This window comes from Oryx dammah, unplaced genomic scaffold (assembly GCF_014754425.2).
Source record: "Oryx dammah isolate SB20612 unplaced genomic scaffold, SCBI_Odam_1.1 HiC_scaffold_10, whole genome shotgun sequence".
In the NCBI taxonomy this organism is placed as follows: Eukaryota; Metazoa; Chordata; class Mammalia; order Artiodactyla; family Bovidae; genus Oryx; species Oryx dammah.
The window spans coordinates 51795457-51817758 of record NW_024070194.1 but is presented as its reverse complement, the minus strand read 5'-3'; the positions used below and the strand labels follow the sequence as shown (position 1 = coordinate 51817758).

The 22302-nt window shown below is 35.2% G+C and overlaps 1 protein-coding gene across 3 annotated transcripts in view; it reads right to left on the bottom strand.

The window, feature by feature from the left end:
* Positions 1–5337: 5337 nt before the first annotated feature.
* Positions 5338–22302, bottom strand: part of TRDMT1 (tRNA aspartic acid methyltransferase 1) — a 66030-nt gene continuing 49065 nt past the window's right edge. Inside the window, exons 3-11 of one of the 3 annotated variants that reach the window (XM_040248964.1) lie at positions 21824–21900; positions 19396–19467; positions 18714–18779; positions 17955–18024; positions 17369–17452; positions 15131–15459; positions 13016–13073; positions 11844–11973; positions 5338–7307 (exon numbers count right to left, since the gene is read on the bottom strand). In XM_040248964.1, coding sequence (XP_040104898.1) covers positions 7207–7307; positions 11844–11973; positions 13016–13073; positions 15131–15459; positions 17369–17452; positions 17955–18024; positions 18714–18779; positions 19396–19467; positions 21824–21900 — 987 coding nt within the window. In that variant the 3' untranslated portion in view covers positions 5338–7206. The remainder of the gene's footprint in view (positions 7308–11843; positions 11974–13015; positions 13074–15130; positions 15460–17368; positions 17453–17954; positions 18025–18713; positions 18780–19395; positions 19468–21823; positions 21901–22302) is intronic. The other 2 variants (XM_040248966.1, XM_040248965.1) reach the window with 2 other exon arrangements.

Here is a 22302-nt window from a genome sequence, read left to right as displayed (position 1 = left end):
TTTCCAGACAACTCAGAATACAACATTTTAAAAAACTTATATCTGCACAACTTCCCCAAAAGCCAAAAGCACAAGTTTTACCCTAGAATTATTTTTAAAATCATGTATTCCAAAGGAATATTCCTTTCTTGGCTATTCCTCTGTTAATAGAGGAAGTAGCAGTAACACAAATTAAAGTGACTTAAAGACACTTTAAATTCCACAGTATGATAGCCTTAGGCATTTTCTATATCAACCCAGTATGATGACTATATTCACTCATTTACAAATTTTTATTGAGTTGTGCCTGGTACTGTCACAGTCACTGGGAAGGTAGCAGTAAAAGAAAATTCAATCCTCATCCTCCTGGAAGTTTACATTCTCTAAATCATGGAATATTTTTTCATTTTAAACCAATTCAAATCATAGCAACTATCCAGCTAATTGTCTGTTCATCCATAGGATAAGCTCTCAAGCAGCAAATTCACTTTACATCTGTTTCATAAGAAGTATCACTTTCCATTAGGTATTTTCAATCCTTTCATGTGTGTGTAAAATTTAATTGTACTTGTGTTCATTTCCTAACTAGCTAAGTAAATAAAACAAAATTATTTCAGTAAAAATTCTATTTTCTGGGTGTTATGGACAAAAAGGTCAAAGGGTGAGATCTCTTGTGAAAAATGATTTGGACAGAGCTGGGTAGAGAGATCTGAAGACTGTATCTTCGGAAACAGATACGAGTTCAGCTCCAAACCACTCTCTTCTCTTTAGACTCTTCAGGTGGTCTCATCTAATTATAGAGCCAACTTGGCTAAAAAAACATGCTCCATATTTAGACTGTTACAATTTAAATCTGCCCTGATATGAACAAATATACAAACAAAATAAAATATAGAACAAATAATTGAAGTAAACAATGAAACCATAGTATGTACAAGCAAATAAATGAGAACATTCTAGGGCTACAAAGTAGAGTTCTGTGAGAAAAGTAACTTCCTATCTTTCTTTGGGTGTGTGAACATTTCTATCTAAATTCAGATTTGTAAAAAATAAGATTTTGGAAGCAATAATAATCAAATATGGTATAGCTGAGGGAGAGTTATAAGTGTTGGATATAACTGAAAGTAAGACTCAGAATCTACAGTAAATATATAACAAATTTATTTGAGAACATGAGAAATAAGCCAAAAAATTTCTTTGCATGTGTTCATATTTGTTGAACAAATAAATTTAAAAAGGAATAAACTCAAAAGTCAGGACAAAATAGTTTTGATCAAGGCTGTGTAAGATTTTGAAAACTATGAGTATCTTACTGTAAAATATCCTTAGAAGTCAAAGAAGTAGGTTAGAAAAATGGATTAAAAAAAAACACACATGAAGTTTAAATTTTTAGTAGCAAGGTGAAATAATAACAGGATAGGAAAAATGGTGTAGAAAGAGTGACCAATATAATTTAAAGTTGAAGAAGGTAGGTTTCTTACTGTTCTTTAATGAAACAGGCAAAGAAACTTTGCCAAGTGAAACATTATAGGCGTAAGTAGGCATCCTGGTGAGTATAGTGAAAGGAGAAAGAGACAGTCAGAATAAAGGTGGGTCAAAAAAGATGCATGCTAAGAAGGTGACTGACAGGTGTATGCAGTGTATTTTGACATCAGAAGCTGAGAAAAGACTCCAGTACAAGGAGGTTCAAAGGCTGTCTTGATAAACTAGTTCGATCACAGTTTGTTAGAGAACTAACTCTTGAAAGCTGAAGAGTCAAAGCTATTAGTAAGATAGTTTGCAATTGGTGGCCTCAAATAATCATATAGATTTAAGCTGAAAACAAAATTATGAAAAGTTACCCTTCTTTTCAATAACATAACTAACTCAGGAAAATATTCTTTTGCTGTCAATATGGGCTTAAAGATAGATTCTTATTGTGTTATTTTGGCTTATCTGGGAAGCTGTTAATTCTAACTTTTGATTTTAAATAATAAAGTTATCAAAACAAACAAACAAAAAAGCAACCAGACCCACTTTAGTTTGCAGGCAGATGAGGCAGCTGGCCTGCAGAAGGCATCCTTCAGTACATGGTTGAGGCTGGCTCAAATGGCAGTTGCTACTTTATTCTGGATTGTTAAAGCTAGAATCAAACCAGTTCCATTTGTCTTTAGCGTCATTCCTCTACCCTCAAAGCCTCCAGTTTAATAACTGCTGACCCCAACTAGTTTGAGGTTGGAACAAAAGACAGACTGTGATTTTAGGGTAAGGAATCCGACCCAGTATTTAAAAAAAAAAAAAAAGGAGTGAGAGGTCGTCTCTCAACTTTCACAATTTTAACTACTGGTTTTGTCTCTTTAAAAGGCTCTGTCTTGTGAGGGGAAAGTAAACTGGCTGGTAGTCAGAGGTATCCTCTCACTTTCAAGGCACAAGGCAGTGCCTACTGTGCAGGTCTGATTTAATAGCCAGAACATAATGTCCAGGCACTTCTGAACCTGAAGAGAGTCAGCCGATCCTTCAGTACCAACCATCTTCCAGCTCTACTATCTGCCAGTAAGAATTCTCAAGCTCTTTCTCCTACGACTACCTAACTTCTCTTCAAAACCACTTTCCAATATGGTTCATTCTGTTTATTTTTATTTATTTATCCCATGCATTATATTTGAGTGTGGAGAACTTACTAAAAATTTGAGGCAGGTAATAAACAGTCATTTAAAAGAGCACGCATGATGTAAAAGGGAAAACAAAAAATCAACTTCCTGTTAGAAATGGCAGAGATGTAATTACATACAGTTCTTTTTAAAAGGAGAGCCTATATTTTCTAAAATATTGAATAAGTTTACAGTAAGTCTAAATATCAGAATTTCCAAGGCAGATTTTATGCTTATTTATTATCAATAACATATAGTGGGCACTCAATAAAATGACAAATTCTGAATTATGCATGTGTATATATGCTAATTAAATGATAGTCTAGTAAATAGATACTAGTAAATAATGATACTCACCAGTGGCTCAGACTGTAAAGAATCTGTCGGCAATGCAAAGACCCGGGTTTGATCCCTGGGGTTGGGAAGATCCCCGGAGAAGGGAATGGCTACCTACTCCAGTATTCTTGCCTGAAAAATTCCATGGACAGAAGACCCTGGTAGGCTACAGTCCATGGGGTCGCAAAGAGTTGAACTTGACTGAGAGACTAGCACTTTCAATTTTTATGAGTTTTGTGAATGGCAGTATCTGCTGGATCATGGAAAAAGAGAGTTCCAGAAAAACATCTATTTCTGCTTTATTGACTATGCCAAAGCCTTTGACTGTGTGGATCACAATAAAATGTGGAAAATTCTTCAAGAGATGGGAATACCAGACCACCTGACCTGCCCCTTGAGAAACCTGGATGCAGGTCAGGAAGCAACAGTTAGAACTGGACATGGAACAACAGACTGGTTCCAAATAGGAAAAGGAGTACGTCAGGGCTGTATATTGTCACCCTGCTTATTTAACTTCTATGCAGAGTACATCATGAGAAACGCTGGGCTGGAAGAAGCACAAGCTGGAATCAAGATTGTCAGGAGAAATATCAATAACCTCAGATATGCAGATGACACCACCCTTATGGCAGAAAGTGAAGAGCAACTAAAAAGCCTCTTGATGAAAGTGAAAGAGGAGAGTGAAAAAGTTGGCTTAAAGCTCAACATTCAGAAAACAAAGATCATGGCATCCGGTCCCATCACTTCATGGGAAATAGATGGGGAAATAGTGTCCGACTTTATTTTGGGGGGCTCCAAAATCACTGCAGATGGTGACTGCAGTCATGAAATTAAAAGACGCCTACTCCTTGGAAGAAAAGTTATGACCAACCTAGATAGCATATTGAAAAGCAGAGACATTACTTTGCCAACAAAGGTCCATCTAGTCAAGGCTATGGTTTTTCCAGTGGTCATGTATGGATGTGAAAGTTGGACTGTGAAGAAAGCTGAGCACCGAAGAATTGATGCTTTTGAACTATGGTGCTGGAGAAGACTCTTGAGAGTCCCCTGGACTGCAAGGAGATCCAACCAGTCCATTCTGAAGGAGATCAACCCTGGGATTTCTTTGGAAGGAATGATGCTAAAGCTGAAACTCCAATACTTTGGCCACCCCATGTGAAGAGCTGACTCATCTGAAAAGACCCTGATGCTGGAAAAGATTGAGGGCAGGAGGAGAAGGGGGACGACAGAGGATGAGATGGTTGGATGACGTCACCGACTTGAAGGACATGAGTTTGAGTGAAACTCCGGGAGTTGGTGATGGACGGGGAGGCCTGGCGTGCTGCGATTCATAGGGTCGCAGAGTCGGACACGACTGAGCGACTGAACTGAACTGAACTGTACTTTCAGTTCTAACTTAAAGGTAAAAATCACCATCTGCCTATGGATGTATGCCAAGATTTTTTCACAAAGCTATGTTTTATCTCCTAGTGTAAGCACAAGTCTGCACAGAGCCTTTATGTGTTTATACCTGGTACACTGTAACTTAACACAGATTGTGCACCATTGCACAACGGGGCAAAGGACACTAAAATTAAAGCATAATCACAGTAAAACTCTGAACCTTCTTATTGGTAAGGATCTTTTCATCAGTGAGCAAAGCCTAGTGAAAGTGTGCCAAAGTGGTTTCAGATATGTATACTGTTGTTTATGAGACCTGTACTGAGCTTTATCTTTAAACACATACACAAAATGTAGACAGTGACAGTTGACATAAACATGCACTGGCCTACAGTTTCCTTAGACCCGTATTTATCTATGAGTTCCTCTGAAAAAATGGTTATGAGGAATGCTTTTTTTAACTGTGGTAAAATGCGCATGAAAGTGAAAGTCACTCAGTCGTGTCTGGCTCTTTGCAACCCCATGGACTCTATAGCGCATGGAATTCTCCAGGCTAGAACACTGGAGTGGGAAAATGCACATAAAATTTGCCATTTAAACAATTCTCAAGTATTCAAGTCAGTGGCATTAAGTACATTCATACTGTTGTTCATTCATACTGTTGTACCATTCTCCATCTCCACAACACTCTCCCCTCCCCAGAGCCTCTACATCCATTAAACACTAACTCCCATTTCTCTGGTCCCCTGACCCCTGATAATGACATCTCTGTGAACTTGATTCTTATACGTACCTCATACAAGTGAAATTATACAGACTTTGTCCTTTTGTGTCTGGTTTATTTCACTGAATATAATGTCTTCAAGGTTCAACCATGATGTAATGTATCAGAATTTCCTTCTTGTTCATAGCTGAGTATCATGAATAAAGCTGCAATGAACACTGGCACACAAATATTTGAGTGCCAGCTTTTAATTCTTTTGGGTATATATCTAGAAGTGGAATAGCTGTATTATATGGGTAATTTTATGTTTAATTTTTTTAAAGGAATTGTCACCCTCTATAGAGGCTGCACTACTTTACCTTCCCATCAGTAATACAGAGGGTTTCAATTTTTCCACGCCCAGATGATTGTTTTTTAAGAATAAATATCTCGTCTTATTTCTTTTCATTTTTCTTCTACCTGTCACTCGCTTTATTACTAAAATCAAAATCACAGAATTTATGATGCAAGATTTAGTCGGATTAGAGCCCTAAATCCAAGAATGGAAAGGGAGAGACAGCGAGTTTTAAGACGGAGAAAGTTAAAAGTTATGTCTTTTTTAATTGTAGTAAAACGCACATAAAAGGCAAAAGCAAGCTCTGAAAATAGCAAACTAAAGGTAAGTATGTACAAATGAAGAAGGGACGGTGAATTTTGTCTTTCAGAAGGAAGCAGAATTAAAGATAACTACATAATGTGTACCTAAATTTTTCATCAGTATGGCATACTGATGGAAAGGTAATCAATAATCTAGGGTTATTATTTCTGACATTTTCTTCAGACTATTGCAAAAGGTGAGTGATGATTATTTATCCTAAAATATTGTACACATTTGTTTATATAAAATAATGTTAAAAAAACTGAAATTAAATAAAATTATTCAATATTTTAAACAGGCTAGAATCATCATTTTAGAAATAGGATGAATCATCTTAAAGTAAAATGATAGATTCTTAAAGCAAGCAAAGAATTAAACAGCCTCTTGATGAAAGTGAAAGAGGAGAGTGAAAAATTTGGCTTAAAACTCAACATTCAGAAAACTAAGATCATGGCAACTGGCCTCATTACTTCATGGCAAATTGATAGGGAAACAATGGAAACAGTGCCAAACTTTATTTTCTTGGGCTCAAAAATCACTGCAGATGGTGACTGCAGCCATGAAATTAAAAGACGCTTTCTCCTTGGAAGAAAAGCTATGATCAAAAAAAAAAAAAAAAAGAAAAGAAAAGCTATGATCAACCTAGACAGTATATTAAAACACAGAGACATTACTTTGCCAACAAAGGTCCATCTAGTCAAAGCTCTGGTTTTTCCAGTAGTCACCTATGGGTGTAAGAGTTAGACTATAAAGAAAGCTGAGCGCCAAAGAATTGATGCTTTTCAGCTGTGGTGTTGGAGAAGACTCTTGAGAGTCCCTTGGACTGCAAGGAGATCCAACCAGTCAATCCTAAAGGAAATCAGTCCTAAATATGCATTGGAAGGACTATTGCTGAAACTGAAACTCCAATACTTTGGCCACCTGATGTGAAGAACTCACTAGAAAAGATCCTGATGCTGGAAAAGATTGAAGGTGGGAGGAGAAGGAGACGACAAAGGATAAGATGATTGGATGGCAGCACCAACTCAACAGACATGAATCTGAGCAAGCTCTGGGAGTTGGTGATGGACAGGGAAGCCTGGAGTACTGGAATCCGTCAGGTTGCAAAGAGTCAGACATGACTGTGCGACTGAACTGAAAGCAACTTTAATTAACATACACAAATATATAGTATCTCAAGTTTATATACTATTTTATAATACTTTATAAAATATTCATGTAGACATTAAAATTCTAATGTTTCTAAACTTGTCTATACCATAATATTATAAAGGGAATATTTAACATATATATTTACTGCTTTCATATGAAAATATATTCTCCTGAAGTATAATAAGTTTCACCTTACAAAATATAAATTTAAGGAAACAAAATGGCATTTTCCTGACCAACCCAAACTTCTTATTAAAGAGAAAGATAATTTAGTCAAATTTTGTCAAAATTAATTCAAAAAAGAATTTCAAAATTACTATCTGGATATGATAGAAAACTGTGACCCTCTTTCAGACTTATTTAAAAAATCAGTCACATAGGATTTTGATTAGTTTAGCTACAACATGCACGTTGAGACTATTTCCAAGTAGACGATAACGCTGTTTGACAGTTGTCATCTCAGGAAATCCTAGAAAAGAGAGATAATGATTTATAATACAATCATTTGAAATATTAACTTTCAGAGATAAAAGGATATATTCCTTAGTAAAGGCATAGCGGTCCCTGGTTGGGGAAACTATTAATAAGATCCAGCATGCCATGTGGTGTGGTAAAAAAAATAGAAAGTAAAAAAAAAAGCAAAGTATTCTATGTTTAATATTTATCTGAGTACTTATTAATAACATTATATATTAACAATATTAAGTGTACAACTATAAAATATAGTGCAACTCAAACTCCAAGCATTATCAGTAAAAATCAGCTGATCCAAGGTTTATTCATGTTATAACATGTACCAATAGTTCATTCCTCTCCATGTCTGAATAATATTCTATCATATGGATATACCATATTTATCCATCCATTCCTTGACAGGTATTTGGGTTTTTCCCTACTTTTTTATTATTATAAACATTGCTGTTATGGACATGAACATATGTATGCACGTGTAAGTCTTTTTTCAATTCTCTTAGATATATACCTAGGGGTGACTGTGGGAAAGTGAAAGTGAAAGTCGCTCAGTCATGTCTGACTGACTCTTTGCGACCCCATGGATTGTCCATGGAATTCTGCAGGCCAGAATACTGGAGTGAGTAGCCTTTCCCTTCTCCAAGGGATCTTCCTAACCCAGGTCTCCCGCACTGCGGGCGGATTCTTTACCAGCTAAGCCACAAGGGAAGCCACAGGGGAAACTGCAGTTATACCACAACTCTATGTCTAACATCCAAGGAACTGCCAGAATGCTTTCTGAGGCAGTCGTACCACTTTATAGTCCCACCAGTAGCGTACAGGGATCTGATTTCTCCACAACTTGTCAACACTGTTATTATTTGTCTTTTTGTGAAGTGGTATTATACTGTGGTTTTGATTTACCTTTCCCTAATATCTAATGATGTTGAACATCTTTTCATGGGCTTATTGACCATGTATCTATTTTCTTTGGAGAACTGACTATTGAAATCCTTTGCTCACTTTTAAACTGGATTCTTCTTCTTTTTATTGTTGAGTCATGAGACCTCTTTCTAGCAATATATTCTGGATACAAGTCCTTTATATTCTGCTTCTACAAACTGAAATTCTCATACTGAAGTTCTTTTTGCTACACTCTTTTTCAAAGTGAAATCGTCTGCAGATACTATATTTGCTGGAACAAATCCTTGCGCATATCACCATAAAAGACTGTCCAAGCATAAGAGTGGACACTAGAATCTTAGTTACAATCCCAGAATTTCACATTCAGAACCCTTTGACATAGCAATTTAAAAAGCAATCAGTTAATAAAGGAAGTAATTAAAGAGCATTACAAAAGCAAAAATGGGGCTTTCCTGGTGGCTCAGCGGTAAAGAATCCACCTGCCAATGCAGGAGACAAGCGTTTAATCCCTGATCCGGGAAGATTCCACATGCTGCAGAGCAACTAAGCTTCCGTGTGCAACTATTGAGCCTGTGCTCTAGAGCCCAGGAGCTGCAGCTACCGAAGCCCTCACACCCTAGAGCTGGTGCTCCCCAACAAGAGAAGCCACCGCAATGAGAAGCCTGCGCACTGCAACTAGAGAGCAGCCCCTGCTTGTCGCAACTAAAGACAGGTCAGTACAGCAACAGAGACCCAGCTCAGCCAAAAATAAATAAATAAATCTATTTTTTAAAAATTTCAAAGCTTGATAAAGTTGCTTCATCAACACTAGACATTACATTACCTGCAATAAAATAAGAGTGATTACCATAATAAAACTATAGTTGCAATGGTGTCCACATATAATTCCTATCATAAAGATAATGTCTCAGGCAAGAATATTAGTCATCTCAGAAGTCATTTACTTCAAAGTAGCCAGAGGCAGAAATATACCTACAAACAAACTTTAAGACTATACCAGGGATGGTCCTTTGTGATATCAAGATTATATCAATGGGGAAGACATGTCTGAAAACAAGCAAGATTGTAAATGGCAGGAAAACACGTATATCTACGGCTGACTCATACTAATGTATGGTAAAAGCCATTACAGTATTGTAAAGTAATTATCCTCCAATTAAAATAAATAAATATTTTAAAAATCCTATATATATAATGCATACATATATATACATGCAATATATACATGTATGTATTTCATATATAGGAACTAAACTCTAAATTTGTTTATGGAAAAAAAATACCTAATTTTTTTAAAGTTAAAAGGTGACTTTTAAAAAACTTAGGTACATTAAAAATAATAACTCTCCAAGACAAAGAAACCTAGAATCAAGGTCAAGATAGTAGCAATTATTCAGTAAGTAAAGGTTAGTGTCTGTCTCCTCCAAAGCCTGCTATCTCATAAATGCAGGCCACTGGCCACAAAGAGAAATAGGACAACATGTGCAGGAGGATCAATGCAAAGCCATCACTACCGTGGACAAATAGCTCCAAGAATGCCCATTCTGGACCCAGGATTAATGATGTCAGAGTCCCACATGAAGGACAGGCCCGCTCGGTGGTAACTATAGGGGCTTGACTGACTACACACATCTATCACACATTTTAAAAGAAGGTCAAGCGGTTTGCCAATGCAGGGGACATGGGTTCGGCTCCTGGTCTGGGAAGATTCCACATGCAACTGAGCACATGCACCACAACTACTGAAGCCTGAGCATCCTCGAGGCCAAGCTCCCAAAAAGAGAAGAAGTCACCACAATGAGAACACAACACCGCAACTAGAGAACAGCCCCCGCTCACTACAACTGAAGAAAGTCTGTGTAGCACCGAAGACCCAGGGCAGCCGTAAACAAATAAATAAGGTTTTCTCGCACGTATTATATATTTTCAGAGAACTTTGAAAAATCCTATTTTACCCTATTTATATCTTTAAATACTGAGAAAAAGTGTTTATGAAATAAAGGCTATAACATCTATCATTTAAAATATAAAAGCACAAATTTTGTATTAGGTATCAGATAGTTGGCAAACATGTTACATATGTTAATTCACTTACCTGTTACAACAACCCTATGAAGTTGGTACTGCCATCACCCTCATTTTACAGACACATAAACTAAGGCAGAAAGTGACTTAGGTAGAGAACTAGAAAAAATAAACACTGAACTAAAACGTAGAACTTAGTTGCTATTAGACAGTAAATTTCTTTTCTCTCTATAGTACTATGGAAAGTACCTTTGATGACTCATCCTAAAAATAAAAGATAAAAAAGTAACCAGGACATAGACTGGGAAATAAATTTCTGAGTGCAATTCTCACTTTGTTTGATGATGTTCTCATTCACTTTGTGACATAAACTAAGACAAGGGAAGTCTATGTTTTCTTAAATAACATTCCTTTGGATAGTTCAAACTGAATGAGATCACCAAGAAAAAGGCAGAGAGGACAAAATAAACCCGGTTGCTGTGACTCTGCTTGGAGAATCCATTACCAAGAGGGTAGTCAAATTCTATTGGAGTTTGTTCTCAATGCAAAAAAAGATGCATTCCAAACCTCAAGTGTAAATCCATTATTTAGATTTTAAAACATGATCTATTTAAGCCATGATGTTCTTTAAGAATAGTACTGTAATAATATTACAAGATTAGATTTAGCAAAGCTTGGCTTTTTTGTAGTCAAGCTCCCAGTAAGTTATCAAAAACACATTTCCTCCTTGTGAGGAAATGTGAGGGAGATTTGTCTCTCCCTTCCCATGAGCTAGGTGCGAGGGACACCCCTCACCTCCCTCTGCCTAGGAAACCAATGGCATCCACAGAGTGAGAGCCCCTGTGCCAAGGAAGCAGGGTCAGGGAGAGGCAGTTGCTCTAAGAGGCAAAGGCACTGCAGTCTCCTAATACCACAATCCCTGGCCTTCCTCAATGACAAAGGCATCAGGGCTTCATTTTTCTCACTCTGGAACCCTATGTTCATTTTTGTTCTTGAGATTCCATCTTCAGATTCTCTAATTTGGTGTCAATTCTGGGATCTGCGCTCCCAAGTCACCCTTAATTTCCATTAGGAAATCATTTTCCTAGAGCACCTCTCCACTTTCTCTTTTTTCCACTTAAACCTTGTAGGGAAGGAAAAAGGTGTCTAATTGATAAGAACGTACCTCCTAGGAGAAGAAATACAAATAACATACCTCCCACTACACACATGCAAAAATAAATTCCTTAATTGTCTTTTAATTTTTTTTTTTAAAAAAAGACAATTCTAGGCATTCTTTCACAACAGCTAGTGTTGGGTTATATGAACAGAACTCTTAGAAGCAAAAAATAAATTTGAGAAAGAGATGCTATTAACAACCATCTGTGGGGAAAGTTGAGGAATTGCTGATTTGGCCTTTCTGTTCCTTCATTGAGTCTGAAGGGAATGGCAAGTTGTGAACAAAAGCAGAAACAGGAGAGAAGATGTCAAAATGGCACTAAACAGGAAAGGAAGTGTTCTCCACCTCTGTCTGGGCAAGGGTTTATTCATAACTCACACAGGAGTCCCTAATGAGTTCGGAGACCATTAATAAATGAAAGCTGGGGTCCGCATGTATCCCACATACCAAACTCTGGAGGAAATCCATGGAGATTTGCTATTTCTTTAGGAGTAAAAAATCGAAGTTGAAGCATTGACAATCTCATTATCTTTTCTTCTGGTGACAAACTGGTAAGGGATTTGTAGATATTTTCAATCTGTAGGAAAACATCCATGATAACTAATAAGTAATAAATAATTAATAGAATGCAATTAATTTGTTAAGATAATATCATCTGCTGTGAGGCAGTTTAAAAATGATGAACATATAGTCCACCATAACACACAGAAGCCCAGGGTAAAAAAGTCTGTGCAATGAACTGTATAATTGGCTCTTTAAGGGTAAGATAAACCCTGAAAACAAACAAAAGCTTGATGTTGAACAGATCAGGATATTTTCAGTGTGTCTGTCATTTTTAGTCTCTCAAAACTTAACTCATAAGAATATAAATAATAAATAAATAACAACATAATATAAGAGAAAAATAGTGAAAGGAACTTGGTCAACCAGTAAGTCAGTTTTACAATGCAAACAGTTATTTGAATGTTTATGGTTTATAACTAATTTTATCAAATTAAGACATTTTCTTAAAGTGATAAATATATTTAATAAATATGATTTCTCAAATTCTGACATTTGTTTGCCTCTAATACAGTTTTTACCATGGGTAAATTTTATTAACAGTTCAAGAGTTTAAATCAGTATAAAAGAAAATAATGTGATTTCACTGCAGAACTATTCAGACATATATAAAACTTAAAATACATCAAGCTTGTATTCAACCATGACACCACAGAGAATTTGCAATTGAAGTATTAACAAACAGCCTTGCTAAAATAGATTTATTTTTCCCTAAAAGGCATTTTTATAATATGTGCTCCAAAAGAAGGCTCTAATATTTGTGTGTAATCTTAGAGAACATTAACTATTGTACTCTGCATTTCAAATTACCCTCTATGGAGTATAAAAAGAATGGCAAAAGGTAAGAAAAAAAAGTAAAAATATAAAATACTTCTTGTACATATACCCATACCTAGCAACAAGAAGAAGACTTATTCTACAGTAAATAATTATTATACACATATTCATTCCAATTGAATATGTAAAATTCTTTTAACATTCTCAAATTTTAAGTAGTAAATAAAAGTTTATTTAAAAATATTCTCAACATATTTAAGTCCTGAAACTATGCACAGTACCTGCACATCCTCTGTCGTCTGCAACACAGACCCTGTCCCTTCTATGTAGCGTCCATAACTAAAAAGTTAACACAAATATTTTGTAACATCTGCTTGTTAATGATAGATTTCTTAAATATTTCTTGAATGAATCAATTTTACATAGCTACATCTTTCTGAAATATTCTGAATAATATCACATAAATACGCTTTGTAATTTAAAAAATTAGGTGAAAGACTTAAAATCATCTTTAAACTTCTCAGAGACTGAACTTGACAAGTTTTTTGTTGTGTAAATAATATTTGCATTATGCATTACTGTCATTTTTATAAAATGTCAGTTTTTAAATGTTCATCACATTTAAATGCACAGGAAGCATGCGTTAGTTACAACTTTTATATCCAAATACTATTCAGTACTAACATCCCTGACACATTAGACCAAACGTTATAAAGGTAAAAACGAATAGCAGCTATTTTTCTTCAGATGCCTGAACCATCATTTCTTCTCACGAACCCAAAACCCTATTCTCTCCAGCCCAGGACAGACTCACGCTCATCAAACATATATCTACCTCCTACTGTAACACCATATGTTTTAACTATTTATCCTGTGACAGTCAGACTATTGTTTTAAAAAACTATGTTAAAAATACAAAACACTACAGAAATACAAGATATTAGTAATATTTCTTATAGTACAATCATTGCCAAACTGGCTGCATGATATTTTATCATTTTTTCCTAACATGAATTTAAAATATAAATTAAAGAAAGTCACATCAGAGAAAAGCTGTTTTCTTATACATCATGTGTGTGTCTGCTTATATTATCTACACTAAAATAGACTTTCATATTAAAGCTTCTTTTATACCATTTTTATAATTATAAAAGAATTTCAAGGGTTGTTTTTTTTAATTACAAAAGTGATAAGTCCTGTTTTATAGAGTCCCAAAGAGAACCTATCAGACTTGGAAATAGACAACAGCTGACTGAAGTCTTTTAAGGTGATGGAAAAAGCAATAAACCTATTCCCCTAGAAGTACAAGGGCAGAGTATGAGAAAATCAGGATAAGCCTCATACGATTATCTCAGGGGCAGAGTGTCAAGACAACTAGCTAGCAAGTAAAGAGAGAAGGTTTGAATGTTTAAATCATAAAACCACCTATCAAATGAGTTTGAGTGGTATTAACAAAGAAGAGGAAGGGATCTTTTACAAATTCTTCTCCAAGGGTCTTATTTCCCCTTCTTTCTAGGTTTGAAAAGAAACTTGAAAAACACATTTAGTAACACTTGGGAAATAAGCCAAAGGCTATATCCCCTAAATGTCCAGTAAAATAAATTATGATATACCTATACCATGAGTATAGCAAAATTTTTAGGCAGTAATACCCAAATTACATTGTACGGTCAAAAAATGGGTGCATAATAATGATTATAATATGCTACAATTTACTTAAAGAAGGGGGTAAAAATATACATGTATATTTAGATACCCTGCACACAACACCTCTGGAAGATCAGACAGTAAACTGAAATCATCGGTTGCATGTAGGGATGGAAATTGGATGAACAAGAGGCAGAGAGGAAAGGAGTCTTACAATCTCAGTTCCTTTTGAATTTTGAACCATGAGAATATAACTACTTACCCCAAAACTAAAGAAAATTTAAAGTGCTCTAATGTGCTCCAGATTATTCAATCGTATTTCTTGATATTAAAATTTAATTTCTTCTTGTACACTGATTATGAAAGTGGATAGAAATTTTTGAGGTACCATAAAAAGAAAGGTGGTAAAAGATTAGCAATTTGCCATCTACAGAGACCATGTTTTCACCATGAGTATGTTTCCACCGTGGGTAATTAAGCTCCTTCGAAGGTCACCAAACAATGACCTGGCCTTTCATGAGCACTTTCGTGGGCTGTGCACATGATGTTCTGCCAGAAGCAAGTTTTACTTGTGCATTCTATTGGAACAAGAAAGCAGGCAATTAAGGGAGGAAAACAAACAAACACACACATTCTAGCAGAAACATTCTATAAAATGCTCCTTGTTTCCAGAAGAAATAAAAGAGACAATAGTTATGAAAACTTGGTTACTTTGGATATGTCATGAGTAGAGACTCTTTAAAACTTACCCTTTTGTAAAGCACATGGATCTTCTAGAAGTGGGTTTAACAATGTCTAACAAAAGAGCATATCGCAGTAATGACTTTGGTGGTAAAAAGAATGAATGCTTGTCAATGTCATCTTCAAGAAAATCTTTTAGCATTCGCACAGAGAGATCGCTGTCCTGTTGTTCTTTCCTGTCAATTTCTCCTGCAGTTTCAAGTTTAAAAAGAATGGCCTCTTTTCCAGAACACTGTGTGCTGCTATCAAAGCAAGTATTTGGTTCAGGTTTCTTTTCTGCATTTATTGCATATTGAGCTGAATGTTCAGATTCAGTTTTGGGAAACTCCATCAGTATCTGGCATTAAATAAAAATATATAAATTGTCAAAAGCTTTCTTAAAAATAAAAGATGAATTAATAGTATCTAGTCAACATTATACAAAAAAATTCTTTAGCTTTTACTGAGCTGTCGTTAAAAAGATAGACATTGAGGTTTACTAGTAATTTATATAAGCTACTCAAGTCTTTCATCATATAATGATAGGCCATCAGTCTATAGATAATTTATTTCATGAAATTATTGCTTTCTCTAGTAATAAAACAATTCAACAGAATAATAGGAAGTAGGCTGAATATACAGATGACATCATAGTTGGAAAAGAAGTTGAGAAAGCAACAGGAATATTTCCAGAAATGTGTTTTGAATCAAAGCTTACCATTCCCCTTTGTTAAAAAAAAACACACACACACACTAAAACATACTCATGATCTAAAGGAAAATTAGTTATTAAAAATGATAAGCACTCTTTGCCTTGAAAGGTTATTTCTATTCCTGAGCCCCATAGGAAAAACTTGTTTCTACAAAACAGGGAACCTTGTATAAAGTCCTATTTTGAGAAGGATAAAATAGTTCCAGGAATTTTTAATGATGAAATCTTTGTTAATATACTTTATACATTGTTTTTGGAACTATCCACATTGAAAGGGAGACACATTGCTATTGTATAATATAATACAGGCGTGTCTTCCATTGCCTGCCTTGGCAGGCGGGTTCTTTATCACTAGTGCCACCTGGGAAGCCCCGTAATATAATACCATTGTGTGTAGTCACTCAGCACTGTCCAACTCTTTGCGACCCTTTGGACTGTAGTCCACTGGGCTTCTCTGTCCATGGAATTTTTCAGGCAAGAATACTGAAGTGGGTTGCCATTTCCTATTCCAGGGGATCTTCCTGACCCAGGGATAAAACCCATGTCTTCTGTTTCTCCTGCCTTGCAGGCAGATTCTTTACCCACTGAGCCATCAGGGAAGCATAAAACTGGTATTGTGTTACTGGGGGATTCAAATGATACTACTGAACCCCTGTTAGTAGGACATGACTTTCAAGTTCTTAGCTGTGATGATTACAGAGAGCTTCACTGAACCACTGAAACTCTGTTATCCACATCAATTTTCAGCAGAAGCATACAAAATTGCTAGCATAATGAGAGATTTTATCTATAGCAATTGTGCATTTCATCCTAGCTTGTACTAATCATTATCATATTTTAATCAGTTAAGCTAAACAGCATAGATTTCAAAGAAAATGCAACCGACGTGTGAAAACACTCAAGCCATTTTTAAGACAGTATACTGAATTTTTATCAATAGTAGTCAATGGCTTCTATTGAGGGAGAAAAATAATAGATGCAAAAGAATCAATGGTCGGAAGAGAAATTATTGGGGGGGTTCATTTCCCCTCTGATAATTTCTCTTCTGACAATTGATAACAGCAGTAATGGTAACTTTTTACTTTCAACTTATTTTTTGTAATGATGAAAGAAATGCTTCTGGTTTTGTTTCAAGCAATTAAAGTGGTCATATTAGGAATGGGAGGGCTTCCCTGCTGGCTCTGTGATAAAGAATCTACCTGCAAATGCAGGAGACACAAGAGACGCAGTTCAATTCCTGGGTTGGGAAGATCCCTTGAAAAAGGAAATGGCAACCTGCTCCATTATTCCTGTCTGAGAAATCCCACGGACAGAGGATTCTGGCAGGCTACAGTCCATGGAGTCGCAAAGAGTCAGACATGACTTAGCAACGAAACAACATAAGGAGGCGCAAAAGGCTTAGAAGACAGACTGAATGCATGATCTTTATTACAGGCATGAGAGGACACACAAACCTCCACCAGTAGTGCCGGAAAATAAATAAGCAGACTGAGACCTACTTACAACAGATAAATAATGATGATGATGATGATAACAACAATGATAATAATAATACCTGGCCAGGGGCCTGAAAAGGGAATGGCTCTGGCTGAAGCTTTGCAATAAGGAAGTACCGTAATCTTGAATTTGGAATGCCAAGCTGAAAGTGAAGCAGAACAGGTAGTTGCTATGGGAAATTAAAGTGATCTATACTAACTGTTAGCATCTAGTGAAAAAAAAAACTCATACACTATACATTAGTTTACATCAGGTCTACATTAGTTTCTGCCAGACAAAATTCCATTATCAATTTGCCGAAGACTTCCCTGCAGCAAATTCTTGAACCTTTTAAACTGTCACTTTGTACCTTTATTCGAATGAAATAAAGATGGAATCAGATGAAACATATGTCTATGAGTCACTTTTACTTTATATTTCCCAGGTAAGAAGATATACAGATTTTCTTACATTCATTATTGATAGTACAGTAATCATAAAAAAATAAAATTCACATATAGCTATAAAATTCAGATATAGAAGGAACCATGTCTGAACTAATTTTAAGATTTGCCTCTAATTATTATTCAAAATGGATCCATTGTTTTTATTGAATCAAATTCCCTTTGGGAAAATTTATTTAAGTTTATAATTGTGGTACTTACAGAGGTTGGAGACAATAGAAATTCTTGGTACTGAAAGCCACAATTTTTTATTGTTTGTATTAACAGATCTCTGAAAAGACAAAGGGTAAGAAAAAAAGCTTTCACTCTATAGTTTGAAATGCAGTTCTTATATAAAATATTATACATAAAACTTCATTTTATGTGAAAACTGTACCTCCATTCAACTTGTTTAAAAAGAGCAAAATCCTGGGTCTTAAGTCCAATACTTGAGAAATTACATTTCTCAAAAAAAGAGAGAATCTGTATCATAAATAAAAAATTGCTAATCCACTGATGGTAAATTCGTTATTGGAATGAAGCTTTGTCTGTAGCCAATCAGATAGGGCAACACTAACTGGTTGCATTTTCTCCAGTGGGGCAACCATCTGAAAGGGCCCTGACACAGGGCTTGCTTCTTCAGTCCAACAGGACAGAAAATGCCTGTCAAGAGGACTAATTCTTACTGACATTTCTAATTCTAATGAAATGGACACCAACTTAAGCAGCTAAAATTGAGAAATACCATTCACATTACTCATTCTGGAAAAATTCAAACGTAGCAAAATCCAAGAGAATCCAGCTAACCCTAACCTTGTGACACTTCACATTACTATTCGAAAACTACATTAATGAAAAATTACATAACATAGCTTAAATGTCAGAATGTACACATTTATTTTTCAGATCTTTATTTCACAACAGCTCTTATTATATAATATACCAACTCTAAGATGAACACAAGAGAAATACATTTCTTACCTTGTAGAAGATACTTCAAAACCTTTAACATTTTCTAAAAGAATATACTTTGGTAATTTTTGTAATCTAAAACAAAAACAAAAAAATCAAATAGAATTCCAAACATCTCAATACTAAGAAGTAAGAAGCAACGAAAATCCTTACTTGTGAGAAATACGAGTTAACTGTTCAAATCGATTTTAGAAAAGAATTTTACAAAGGATGGAGATGACATATTTTAACCCTTTCCCCCATAAACATGGCACACTTGATAAGGTTAACATTTGAAATATTAATTTCCACTGAAGTTTAAATGAAAACACAGGACTGCACGGAGCTTTGAACTGCACAGAATGGCAGTTCAAAGGGCTGACGTTTACGTGGAATACAGCTTCTAGGGTTAGCAGTGCGATTTTCCAGACCATGGGCAACAGCATTCACTAACATTAGCATCATCTGCACTAATCCTGTGAGCAGAGGCAATACAATTCAGCTATTAGGCTGTAACACTCTGTCACTCACTTTAGCAGCATTGCAGAATCAACAAACATTTGCAGTTGCTCTATCAGTCATGGCAGAAAATAAATGGCATGTATAATATCTGTAGAAGCTGCTAATTTCTATAAAATGATAAACATCATGTTCTTCCAGATGCAAAGTTTTACACTTACGGTAAGCTTATACAGGAATCTAAGTTTTTTACCTTGGGAGAATGTCTAGAATATATAAGAAGCTATTTGTCCTTGGATCAGTCACATCACCTTGCAAGCCAATTCTGAAAGGGATAAGAAAATAAGTTCAAGAATCTTACATAAAGATATCAAGTCACTTTTAAAAAGGCAAAACAGAGAACTACAATTAGTTGGTCCTCACAAAAAATATGATCATATCTGTTGCTATAAAGAACAAAACATATTTATTCATTTAATTAAAACAAAAAAAGCTTTGTCTGTCTAGTAAATGTGGTACTTATAAAAAAATAATATGCCTAAATGACTTACATGAGGCAAAGAAGAATAAGAAGTCAATGAAGAATTAAAAATAATTATCCTCTTAAAATCAACTTGTTTAGGAAACACATACACACACACACACACACACACAATTGGCTGGTGACACCTTTTGCTCTGCCCTAAGGGAGACAAAAGAAGTTCAGGGGGATGAGTTGGTTGGGCAGGGTGGCAACATAAGAGTTGATGGCACTGATAACTAATCACATCCAAGTAGACTAAGATAGTAGGTAAGATCAGGACAATCTTTTTCAATGTATATGGGAAACAATAAAGGTAAAGGCTTGATTCTACACAAAGGTGTTGCAACTTGGTTAGACTAACTAGGTCAAAACAGGTCATGTGAAAAGGTGGTATTTGGATCAGCAATTAGATCTTATAAGTAACATTCAATATGATCAAGAACCAAGCAGAAAGGAAGACTAGATTGGGCATGAATTATAACAACAGAGGATTAGGATTTAAGATCTTGTCACATATTAGCTTCAAAGTCTTAAATTACTTGACATCACTTATCAGCTCCTCATGCCTGAGAGCAGGACCAAAATCATCAGTAGATCTGAGGCTCAAATGGGAGAGGAGAGTACCCTTGAATAGATTCCTCAGAAACCTTGGTTTCTTCTCATTTAGTCCCTTTCCTCTCAGAGTTCCAAACAATGATTGTGTTGCAGAATCAGACTCTGCGGCCATTAGCAGCTGTATCTGGGCTGATACAGAGCAAGAATGGTATCATAGGGAAGACATGGACCCCATTGCAGGGACATCTGAGGCATCACAGTGCTGGGGCTGCACTCTGCTCTGAGCCTCCCACTCATGGCAGACAAAAAGGCCACAGCCTTGCATAGCTCCAGACAATCTTTATTTGGAATGTAAAGGCTGATTCTACACAAAGGTGTTTTTGGAAAGTCATCCTTCCCTGATAAATTCCCAATCTGCTTTCAGACACAATTCCAATATCACATCCGAAAGAATTCCTCCCTCCTGATACACAGCAGTATACCACCTTTCTCCTCTATGTTCTCATGGCAGTTTCAGCATTCATTTATTATCCCCTTAAATCACATTACAAGGTAATTATCCATATTTGTCAGTCTGTAAGTTCTGTAATAGAACTGCAGCATTAAAAACAATACCTCTAATGTAGAGGCACAATAAATCCTTGAGGAATTAATTTCCTAGAAAACTTGAAATAAATAAAAACTTGGGTGGAAATTAAGCATGAGCAGAATATTTATTTAAATTTGAATTTTTACTAAACTTAAAATTGCATTATGTGTTTAAATGGAATGATATAAAATAATTGATAAATCCTGGCCCTTACATTTTCTAATTGTATGACCTTGAGAGAATTACTTAAACTTTATATGTCTCAGATGCTCAACTGTAAAAAGAAAGTATACTAATGCACATCCCATAAGCTTGTTGAATTAAATGGCAAAATCTAGTAAGACATTTGGACGGCTTTCATTATTATCATTATTACTTAATTAAAAATACTGTTAAAATATCTAAATGAAGATAGATTAGTCAAGATTTTATCTAAAATATAATTTCCTGAAATACAGTCAAATAAATACATTATAAGAAGAAAGTGACTTGGAACAAAGCTTTAAAAAAGCTATTTTATTAATTGTATGTATTATTAAATGTACATATCAATTTTGAGAAATGCAAAATTCACAGATGAATTCTTGACTAGCTTTAAAATTTTACAGTTAAGTAATTTAGGACTTGAATATTTATTATGAAAATTGACTGTGATTAATCAGTGTTAGGAAGATATTCCTAAATGCCGATTAATTTAAATAATTCAAGGTAATTTGGGTCAGAAATATATTTTATCTTCACTAGGTATTACAGAGGTACCATATAGTCTCGCCATACCTACAATGACTATGCCCAAATCACTGTGCTCATCTGGCAGTTAACTGCTCTTTTCCTCATGATTAATGCTGATTTATAAATGTGAATAGAGAAAGAGAATTACATATGAAAAATTTCAAGACTAGGGAAATGTAGCGAATGGACTTTATACTGTCCGTGCTTGAAATTACAGTATATTTGATTTAACGAATCTTTCAAAAGTATTCTTCCTAACAGAGAAACATTTATTATACATACCTTGTGAAGGGCTGACAGGGTGGGCTCATTAAAATCATATTGAAAGATAATCTGTCAAACTCTTCTAGTGTAATGCCCTAAGGAATGAATATTTGGGGGGGAAAAGAATATAAAAACATGCGTAGAAGGGGGAAAAACTAATTACAACTAAATATATCAGAAATTGTGACTGCTTATTTATAACACTTAAAAGTTTATAAAACATTTAATACTTTTTAAATAAACTTCAGTTAAATAACTTTCCAAAGTGATTTTGTGAAGGAAGTGGAGCAATAAGCTGAAGCTATAAAAGATTAAGTGACTTTCCCCAAACCCTAGGACCAGCCCAAGCAGAGCTGGAAAGTTAGATCCTAAGCATTTCATGCCTCCATGATAACTCAAGTCTAATTAAGACTGCTGTGATTTCAGGAATCAAACATGGAGAACTTTATTTCATAATTAATTTCAGTAAAAGATCTAGAGAATTATTAACACCTTTC